Raw genomic sequence first — 11,220 nt, forward strand, 5'->3', positions numbered from 1 at the left:
AGTCAGTCCTGGCGATGTCAATGTCCTCAGCTTCTTCTGCTTGAGCACATACACTGATGCATTGAGATGCGCTGTGCGGAATAATCTTCTCTCGCAGACTGAGGCTGGGAGTCCATCACATCAGATCAAAACAAGGGCTGAAGACCGAGAGAGAGCGCATTGTGTTGTTTTGAAGGGATCCTTCACTCTCTTTCACTCACAGGAATCCATCCAGACCAACACGAGGCAAGTGTATTTACTTACTGCGTCACACTGTTGTTTAGGCTACCTAGCGGGTTTTACTAACACATATATATTAAGGGATGCAACATTCTAATATTAGTAGACATAGGCTAGTTTTTAAAAAGAATAGCCTACGACATATTCTTTATATAGTTATCCTCTATTCAACATGTTCGCTCTAAACTTGAATTACGCATTGCTGTTCACGCATTGTGTAAGATTGATATTTAATTTTAAAAAACAACTTAAAAAATGAAATGTATATTTTCGATTAGTAATGCAGCGTATGCACTTTTTATTTATAGTCGTTGTTTAGGTGGGGCAGAAGCGTCATTTGACATTTCAGATACTGTCAATTACTGTCAATCAACTTTGTTTTAAGGATTAATATTAATATTGCCCTTTGTGAGGAAATTGTCGTTTTTTGAAATTGTTGAGTCTAGTTTTGACAGAATAGGCCTATTCACAGAACGCTATAAAACACTATAAATGTGTTTAAAAAGTTTCGTTTATTTGATTATATAGAAATAGCCATGTTTTTATTATTATACTTAAATTATATATTGCACTGCCCATAATTAAAATTGATTTAAGTCAAACATGTATTTTATACTGTTATACAGTAAATAAATTACTGTATCACAGTATCAAGAATTTAATAAAAATGGTAAATATGGTAATAAATAATTAAATATAAAAATCATTAAATTATTTAATTTTATTTATATTATATATATATATATATATATATATACACATGTGTGTGTGTGTGTGTGTATATATATACATACACTCACTGGGCACTTTATTAGGTACACCTTGCCAATACCGGGTTGGACCCCCTTTTACCTTCAGAACTGCCTTAATTATTCATGGCATAGATTCAACAAGGTGTTGGAAACATTCCTCAGAGATGTTGGTCCATATTGACATGATAGCATCACGCAGTTGCTGCAGATTTGTCGGCTGCACATCCATGATGCGAATCTCCCGTTCAACCACATCCCAAAGGTGCTCTATTGGATTGAGATCTGGTGACTGTGGAGGCCATTTGAGTATGGAACTTTGTGACATGGTGCATTATCCTGCTGGAAGTATAGCCATCAGAAGATGGGTGCACTGTAGTCATAAAGGGATGGACATGGTTAGCAACAATACTCAGGTAGGCTGTGGTATTTAAACGATGCTCAATTGGTACTAAGGGGCCCAAAGTGTGCCAAGAAAATATCCCCCACACCATTACACCACCACCATCAGCCTGAACCGTTGAGACGAGGCAGATCCATGCTTTCATGTTCTTTACGCCAAATTCTGACCCTGCCATCTGAATGTCGCAGCAGAAATCGAGACTCATCAGACCAGGCAATGCTTTTTCAATCTTCTATTGTCCAATTTTGGTGAGCCTTTGCGAATTGTAGCCTCTGATTCCTGTTCTTAGCTGACAGGAGCGGCACCCGGTGTGGTCTTCTGCTGCTGTAGCCCATCTGCTTCAGGGTTCGACGTGTTGTGCGTTCAGAGATGGTATTCTGCATACCTTGTTGTAACGACTGGTTATTTGAGTTACTGTTACCTTTCTATCATCTCTAACCAGTCTGCCCATTCTCCTCTGACATCAACAAGGCATTTTCGTCCACACAACTGCCACTCACTGGATATTTACTCTTTTTCTGAATTTTTTCTGTAAAACCTAGAGATGGTTGTGCGTGAAAATCCCAGTAGATCAGCAGTTTTTGAAATACTCAGACCAGCCCGTCTGGCACAAACAACCATTCCACGTTCAAAGTCACTTAAATCCCCTTTCTTCCCCGTTCTGATGCTCGGTTTGAACTTCAGCAAGTCGTCTTCACCACATCTAGATGCCTAAATGCATTGAGTTGCTGCCATGTGATTGGCTGATTAGCAATTTCTGTTACCAAGCAATTGAACAGGTGCACCTAATAAAGTAGCCAGTGAGTGTGTGTGTATATATATATATATACACACACACACACACACATTTTAAGTTGTCCTAAGATAAGAATAGGTCTTTTTAGGTTTAGGTTTTAGGACACACACACACACACACATATATATATATATATATATATATATAATTTTAAGGGTTTTTTTTTTTATCCGGAAGAAAGATAAACACTGAAGAGAGATAAACACGTTTAGTGATGAAAGCCAAAATATTAAATGTCATGGATGAATATTTACTGAGTAATCTGCTTTTTCATAGAGGGGGGTCAAAATGGCAATTTTCACCTGAGATTCAGAGCCAAATTACAGTGGGGTAAAAATGACTTCAGAAAGATGGCAGCATCATAATGTTACTTTTACACAGAGACTGGTAGGTCTATTAGTAAAATCTGTTGACTTTAGCAATCTTTGTTGAATTACCTTATCTTAAACCTTTCTTTTGGCATCTTCATTTTTAAGGCCCTATATGGCTGGGTTCCAGAGATACTGGGATCTCAGTATGGCTCAATATGGGGTAAATCGTTAAATTGACGAGATCCATCGCTAGTTTCCACATAATTTGTTCTTCAGACATTCGTCTTTAAAAGAAAAAAAGTATCATATTTTTGCAAACTGACCCACATTTGTTTTTTGACCACTAAAAATGTGTACAATTTAATGATTTACTCCTGTAGCCATATTGAAATTCCAATATCTCTTGAACTGAACAATATAAGGGCCTTAAAATGAAGATGTCAAAAGAAACGTTTGTTAAGACCCAAAACCTAAAAGGGTATTAATATATCTTCAATACTTTTTGAGTTACAGGCCTGCAAACTTTGGAGAAAAAACTTGAAAAGTGCTCTTTCCCCATTTTTGAACGGTCACCATTGGCACATAATGCAACAAAGATTGCTAAAGTCAACAGATTCTACTAATAGACCTGCCAGTCTCTCTGTAAAAGTAACATTATGATGCTGCCATCTTTCTGAAGTCATTTTTAACCTCCTGTAATTTGGCTCTGAATCTCAGGTGAAAATTACCGTTTTGACCACCCCCCTCTACAAAAAAAGTGAATTACTCTTTAAATATTCATCCATGACATTTAATATTTTGTCTTTCATCACTATACATGTTTATCTTTCTTCAGAAAAATATTAGCAAAATCAAAAATTTGAGCCGGGGACCTCTGTTTGAGTTGAAACGGAATGACCCTATAGTCAGTTAAAAATGTATGGAATGCTTCACACTATAGACTGTTACAGATAAGAGAAGCGACTAGAGAAAAGGAATTGCAAACATTAGTAATCGTGCACACTGATTAATGTACAATGTCAGCCTGTATTTAACCATCTTCTCCTGTAGTCAAGTTCAAATAACAACACTGAAACTAGCAAGCAGAGAAAGCACTCAAAGCCAGTAGCAGATGCATTAGCACACATAACTCTCCATCTCCAGTAGCACTGAGTCATCACTGCTTTGCGTCACTGGTGCTGAGGCAACTGATTTAAAGTGTCTCGATGTGTTGTGTTGACTACATATTTAGCTAGCAGATGACAGCTTTAGTTATATATCTGTATATCAGAAATTAAAATACTAAAAAGTTGTTAAAATTGTTGACTGTAATGGAAAATGACAATATATTTTGATAAAAGGGCTTAAGAACATACAGTATGTACACTCTCAAAAAAAGGTACAAAACTGTCACTGGGGTGGTATGTACCTTTAAGGTACTAATATGCATTTTAAACAATAATATGTCTTCAATACCAATATTATACCTTTAGTGTACTAATATGTACCATTTAAGGGTAAATAACAAAGACCTTAAATTACTGCCCCAGTGACAACTCTGTACCTTTTATTCTGCGAGTGAGATGAAGCTGATTTTTACTGTCATGTTTTATGCATGAAATCATTCTTCTTAATTAAATATGAGCAGCATGTTACATAAGGTGTTACGAGTCATCAAGTATATAACCTCTAACTCTGACTGCACTCCAACTTTATCACCTCAAGCCGTTTGCATATAGGATGGAGGTGATTTAAGAGAAATTGCATCAGTAACTTCTAACTGTGTCAGACTGAAACTAGTCTCAGCTTTTCTATTAGGCTGACATGAGATAAAAACACTAAGCTTCTTGTCCAGACACAAGGCATCAATCAAGGACTGAATGGCTGACTAATGTCACTGACCACATTTCTGTTGGCTAAGGCTCTGACTTGGGCTTAGAGAGAAAACAGTCTAGCTCCATGAGTGGCAATTTCACTGTAAAAAAAAAAAAAAAGAAAAGCTGAACCAACTTAAAATTTTAAAGCAACCAGCTTTTTACAGATTTTTGAGTTCCCTCAACTTATTTTTGTAGGAGATTCTCAACGTTTTGTTGTATAAACTTAAAACAACAAGTTGAGAAAACTCAAAAATCTGCTGAGGTTTGTTGCCTTAAAATTTTAAGATGGCTCAACTTTCTTTTTTTTTTTTACAGTGTTGACAGTCAATAATTTTACAGCTTATTGACTAAATAGAAAAAAGAACCATTCAAACGTTTGGAACCTTATTCCACTGAGGCTGCATTTATTTATACAATACAGTAAAAACAGTTAAATATTTTTACAATTAAAATAACTGTTTTCTGTTTTAATACATTTTAAAATGTAATTTATTTATTTGATGGCAAAGCTGAATTTTCAGTCTTCAGTGTCAAATGTTCCTACAGAAATCATTCTAATATGCAAAGTTGCTGCTCAAGAAACATATCTTATTATTATCACCGTTAAAATGGTTGTGCTGCCTAATATTTTTATACTGTATTTTTCAGGATTCTGATGAATAGCAATTCAAAAGAACATTTATTTGAACGGGAAATCTTTTGTAATATTATAAATGCCTTTACTGTCATTTTTGACCAATTTAATGAATCCTTGCTGAATAAAAGTATTAATTTCTTCAAAAAAATCTTACTCCCCACTTTTAAATACTAATGTACCCTTTCATTTTCAGTTCCCTTTGTGTACTTCTACCACCAATATTGCACTAAAGCTGACAAAATAATTAAAGCAATTCTTTTTTCTTTAAACAAAGCACAAAAACCTAAAACAACATAATACTTTAATAATTTAAAAGGATGTGGTGACATAAGACACTCAAAAAAAAAAAAAGTAGCACATTTTCCATATCCGAAAGGAATGGGTGACCTACATAAAGTTGTCCTTTGGCTTCTTTTGTAATAAAACATGGCATCTGGACACAAAACGGAACCCTGCTATGCGTCAAACTTAAAGGGTCAATTGCGTCATCGGCACTGAAAGCAACCATAGCCCTTATATAACCAACTTCAAAGAGATACTGAAAAACAAGGCACATACAACCACATTATACAACACTAATAATAGGAAATGGACCAATGACGTCATTGTCAATCAAGCGTGATACATGATATTACATTATTCAGCCATTGGGCTTTGGTCTGTTAGTTATGAGCGGATCTGGAACACACAAAGCAGTTAAATAAGCTATTCAGAGGGATGGGGTTTTATCATCTCTGTACCTAGACGAGGATTAAATTGACCATATTACTTCCTTCTCCAAGTGCAAAGCCTTTTACATAACCCCTGGTAAATTCACTGATCATCAGAAGAACCATGTTAAATAATAGCATTGGATGAGTTTAATTTAGAACGAGTGTTCCTGCAGTTGAATTCCAAGTACTAGAGAATTCATTTATATTTAGAGAGTGGCTGAAAATTGTCCATAAAAGACAAGGTAGAAAACAAGATTTAATGACAATGCTTTGCCAAAATTTTATATTTAGCATTTTAGTATATAAATATTGTAGCCTGGCACTCTTGTATATTTACAGAATCATTCATAAACTAGGTTAAACCAGCCTGGCATCTTGCATCATGCCCTCATTCATTTTTACACTATAATCTTTCTTTGTTCTGGTTTGTTTGTCATACCAAAACCTCATGTTCAAGCAACCTGTTTTCTTTTTTTTAGAGTTTTATTTGAAGTATTCCCTATTTAAGAAGAATGGAACCTTTTCAGACATACAAGGTGCTGAACTATCTTTAAATTATTTCTGTCTAAACACGTTTTACTTACAGTAAGATTAATTGCATGTAAGCAAGACTTATATTGGATACTAAAATTCTACTTTAAGGACCCAAGCATAATACAGCTTAATACCAGCTTTAAAAAAGGCTAAACAGTTCACCTCAAATGCTGACTGTAGGGTGTCTGTAGGTAGTCGTAGCACCATTCCATGTTCCCAGTTACCGATTTACCATTTCCTGCAGGTAAAGGAAAAGGGAAGCATGCGCAGCCGTATCCCTCGATTTGTCCTCCACCCTTTACGTACTAAAGCAAAGGAGTCATCAGCATCCAACATGCCATTGTCAGAAGAGGAGAGCAAGGATTTTGACATTAGCTCCCAGCACTCAAAAAGAACCATCAGTCCCAACAGCCTGTCCTCAGGTAGGACACGAGGTTATCATGACTTCTCTGATGGCTTTTATGTGTTGTTGGCCTTGTGTATATGGCCTCTCTGATAAGGAAAAGCACACTAGTATAACTTTTAAATGTGGTGTTATGTCATTTCCACTTGGTTCTACCTTCTCAGATGATACTGGATGCCCAAGCAGTCAATGCGCATCGCCAACCAAGACCCCCTCAGGCTCTGACAACAGCCCACTGGGTTCACCCGCTCTGGGAGAGCGCAAGGTTAAGGTGAAGAGAGTTCGGATGAACGTAGTGGCCGAGTGGAGCGCACCCACACAGAAGCACAAGCAAGAGAAGCAACAACGTTCACCAATCATGAATAAAGGTAATTTTATTTATGCAATTATTACATCCTTTTTATATTCGATTGATATTTTTATATTATTTTCTTTAGACTCTGAAGGTTTAGTTTTAAAATAATAGCAATAATAAATTATCAATTTTATATTGCCTTTCCAATGCTCAGAAACACATCAATCAGTCAGAATAATTGAAAAGGAAAACAAAAAATTATATGATTTTTGATTATGACTATGTCAACAGGTCAAATAGTCAATGTTTACAGAACAACATGTTTTCTACATTCGAAAAAGTAAAGAACCGCTTGGTTTAGTAATCTACTGTTTGGTTAGTTACATAAACAACCACAACTAGCCTACATTGGACAGTTTGCACATGGGATCTTTATCAGCTTGTGTGCAAGTGTGCACGTCCACTGGGGTGCAGGTTCAAACACAGAAACACATACAGTTCTCCAAATTTTAAATGTTCTTGGGATTCTGCAGGAATGGGTTTCTCTGAAGTCTTTTTTGAATACAGAAAAAACAACAATCCTGGAAGTAGCAGGTGCCATGTGCTTGATTACCCTTCCTCATAGAGGCCAGTGATTGGTTGGCTTGTAAATGGCCAATCAGTGCAACTTAAAGTAGTTGGCTCCTCCCACCGCCTGTGAGAATTCACAGCATTTGAGCTTGATTTGTATTGAGCAACTTGCACAGTTTTGTAATTGTTAGCGAGTTAGTCAGTTAGATAGTTAGTAGCACGTTTGAAAAAGTATACACTTTATCATGGTTTTGTCAAAAGGAAAGAGATGCTTTTCAGGTGCGTATATTATTATTATTATTATTTATTTATTAATTTGTTTTTGTGAAATCAAGGTCCTGAATCATCTTACCCCCTCTTTAGCATATCTCTGTCTTCCAGTCACCTCATTTTGAATTTAATGTTTAATATATTTTATTTATTTTTAGACTAGATTTTTTAATATTTTTTTCTTCCCCAAAATAATCTGAAATATGTCTTGATGATAGGAGTATGTCTAATATAGTTCGGAAGGTTATATATTTGCTTTCCCACTTACTTCAATTGTATTTCCAGGAAGTAGGTAATTTGTATTTTATCTCTTTAGTCTTAAGTTTAGCGAGAATAAAATAATATGAGAATATATCATGTTTTTAAGAGCCCACAGAATAAAAATAAAAAATGTTACAACTACAAATATAATGATAATGATAATTTAGCAATTAACATTTTGTAAGATAGAATAACATGGCTACATTTGAATGGCTGTGAAAGTACAAATAGTGTAGTTATGGCATCTTCCAGCAGGGTCTAAATGCTAAAGCTGTCTGGAAAAGTTAATTACTGCAGGTAAGGTGATATTCAAGCTTAAATAAAAGTACTGAGGGAAACCAAATGTGAAGGATTCCTCTGTCACTGAAAGATTCAGTCCCTGACTTCCCAAGCCTTACTTCTTCCATAATGGAGTCAAACAATGTTCATCACAGAAGTCTGTAACCCTATATCCTCTGACAGGCCTCTTTGATCTGGCTACTGGAAATATGCTAATTGGAAACGTGCTTGGGTTGTGCATTTGGCGGGATTGAAGTCTCTACTTCCACAGTCTTTTTAGATAACCTTGAATGGCTAAGTTTTGCTGATACTGAAGTCTTTTTGAGGAAACTTTAGACTTTTGATTGAATTTTTATGCACTGTAGGCAGTGAGGTAGATTTCAGCTCATCTAGCAGCACTGGAAGCTACAAGACACATGAAACTCTGCCCAGCAACTCTGCAGGGAAGATCTCATCTTCTCGCAGGTATGGTTTTTATGCTTTATTTTTTTGTTTGTTTCTAGAGCCTAATCCAAGATGGCTGATACTTTGTTTATTTTTCTCTGTCAGATTTGATATTTCATGCTAGATGACTTACAATTTTAAATTTGCATGTTAAGTCATTTTTTTTTTATATAATGTGTAAAATAGTTTGATACAGCATGCAACATTGTTGTCACTTGATCTTATGAGATTAATGGCATGCAGTTATATAACAATTTACAAAACCTCACACTGAAATAGAAGTTCAAAGCACAGTGCACATTTTGGTAAATCTACAGTAGTGGGTTAACAAGATATTCCATGCATGCTGAAAGAATGAGTTGCATGGTTGGTTGTTATTCCAAATATAGCCTGCGTGTCTTGCCTATCATGACACTGTCCTGTCCTATTTGCTTGCTCTTATCTCCCTTAGCCATGGGCCCCACATCAGAAGCCTGCCAGTATTCAAACCTACAGGAAGCCCTACTGCCCCTCGCGACGCAGGGCTTTATGCCCCATACAGGACGCCCCCCAAAGCCCCCTCCATTACCAACAGCAGTAGCAACTCCAGCTCTACCAAAAGGTATGGACAAAGAGGCAGAAGCAAACAGATGGAAGGAAGTTGAGAAGATGGTTGATGCAATATATTCTATGCAGGGCTCAGGGTCAATACAGATAGAGTGTTATCGTGCTGTCAACCTCTTCACAGAATAAAGGATTAGATTGGTCATGGTTTGGCTATGCCAGGCTTTGAGGGGATTTTGACAAAATTGTCTGCTCTCATTTTGCCCACGCAGACAGCAAAGCATTGGCTGGCTGATAGGAGTAAAGTGTTTTTCAGTGCTACATTTTTGTAGAGAGGGTGAGGGGCATTAATATTTCATGTGCACACAGTCAGTATGTTTGAAGATATTTAGGCTGTCGTTTGACTTAATAGCACGATGTGGGGTTTCTGTGTTTTTATTTTTGTCTTTCATGTGATTGAGGGTAAGGAAACTAGTGGGTATTCTTGTTGACGTGGTCAAAAGGAGTGAATTTGGTTGTTTTGGTTGATTGTAATGTATTTGTAGTTTCCTTTTTTTACATATAACTCACACTCTCCATTTTGCTCCTTTTTTTTAAATCTAAGCGCAGAACGTGAGTGGTCTGTAATGCCTTTCTGAGCTTCTCCAGGGCCCTTGTTTGTTCTTCCATTGTTCCAGCTCTGGAACAGATGCAAATTTGATTTCAAAGCAACATAGCAGGTTGCTAGGATATTGTGCCTCTAGTTTTACTGCCTGGTAACAGGGCCATTGCTTTGACGTTTTTTTATCGTTTTTTTTCTTTCTTTTCTAATTTATTTTTCATTCTTTATGCACTAATATATTTGTACTTTTTATAATTTTTGTTCTTTAGTTCATTACGTTCTTTAATTATTTGCTTTTGGTTTTTTTTTTTTCTTTCTTTTACCTCGCTGACCATGACACAATCAAAACAGACCTGCAGTCTATATTTGGGTCACGTCCCACATGTTGAAAACCATTGAACTAAAACAAATTTAAAGGACCAAATAAAGGGCAGTTATGGTGACTTGTTTAATATGAGATTTTTAATTTTTCATATCATTAAAGCTTTTAGTTTTTGCATTTTGATGGAAAAAGTAGATGGGTTTCCATCCAAAGTTGCAAATTTAACTCCTGCGCAAAATTGGAATATCGCATAAAACATTTGCGAATAAGCACCGTTTCTATCCAAAGAGACAAAGAGAACAAAATCATCACTTCCTGATAAACTCGCACTAAATATCACTTAGAAAAGTAGAACCTAAATAATTTTCTTGCATAATAAATTACTTGCACATCAAGGCAAAACACCATAAATGCGCAGTTGTGTAAGACCGTTCTGGCAGGCAATTATACAGAAATACTTTGATGAAAGACTTTGCTCAGGCATTTCAGAATGATCATAACACTTGAGATCGGTCTGCTGTTTAGTCCGGTTATACCGTCCCATTGCACAAAGTCACATGACCTTTTTGATGCGCATAGATGAATTTATTTGCAAAATGTGTTTCCATCTCCCATTATATCCCATTATTTCTGGTGCAATACTTCAAATTCCGCATAAAAACAGGGTGATGGAAACAGCTATTAACTTCTTAAAGACTCAACAGGCCGTAAAGTTCATTACTTCAGCTCTTGTTGTAGCATTTCATATTAGCATGCTTCATCAAATTTAAAAAGCTTGCTTTTAACTTTCAGAAGAACCACTCCTGTACTCTACCATTCCTGCGGAGACAATCACGGCATCAAGCCTCCCAATCCAGAGCAGTACCTTACCCCTCTACAGCAGAAAGAGGTAGCCATACGACACCTCAAGACAAAGCTCAGAGACTCACAGAACACAGTTTGTGACCGGTAAGAGTCTGCTTTGAAATACTTGCACTAATACATTACTTAATTGCAGTTCCCTCAAGAGCTCTG

At 36.3% G+C, this 11,220-nt stretch overlaps 1 protein-coding gene across 3 annotated transcripts in view; it reads left to right on the forward strand.

Annotated features, from left to right (window-relative positions):
• The window catches only part of LOC306878254 (syntabulin-like), a 14,738-nt gene continuing 3,518 nt past the window's right edge, over nt 1-11,220 (forward strand). Inside the window, exons 1-7 of one of the 3 annotated variants that reach the window (XM_079430482.1) lie at nt 1-225; nt 6,164-6,220; nt 6,463-6,640; nt 6,786-6,989; nt 8,662-8,761; nt 9,192-9,341; nt 10,999-11,154. In XM_079430482.1, coding sequence (XP_079286608.1) covers nt 6,197-6,220; nt 6,463-6,640; nt 6,786-6,989; nt 8,662-8,761; nt 9,192-9,341; nt 10,999-11,154 — 812 coding nt within the window. In that variant the 5' untranslated portion in view covers nt 1-225; nt 6,164-6,196. Of the gene's footprint in view, nt 226-6,163; nt 6,221-6,462; nt 6,641-6,785; nt 6,990-7,622; nt 7,766-8,661; nt 8,762-9,191; nt 9,342-10,998; nt 11,155-11,220 lie in introns of those variants that run through there. The other 2 variants (XM_079430483.1, XM_079430484.1) reach the window with 2 other exon arrangements.

This window comes from Barbus barbus (assembly GCF_936440315.1).
Source record: "Barbus barbus genome assembly, chromosome: 12".
NCBI lineage: Eukaryota > Metazoa > Chordata > Actinopteri > Cypriniformes > Cyprinidae > Barbus > Barbus barbus.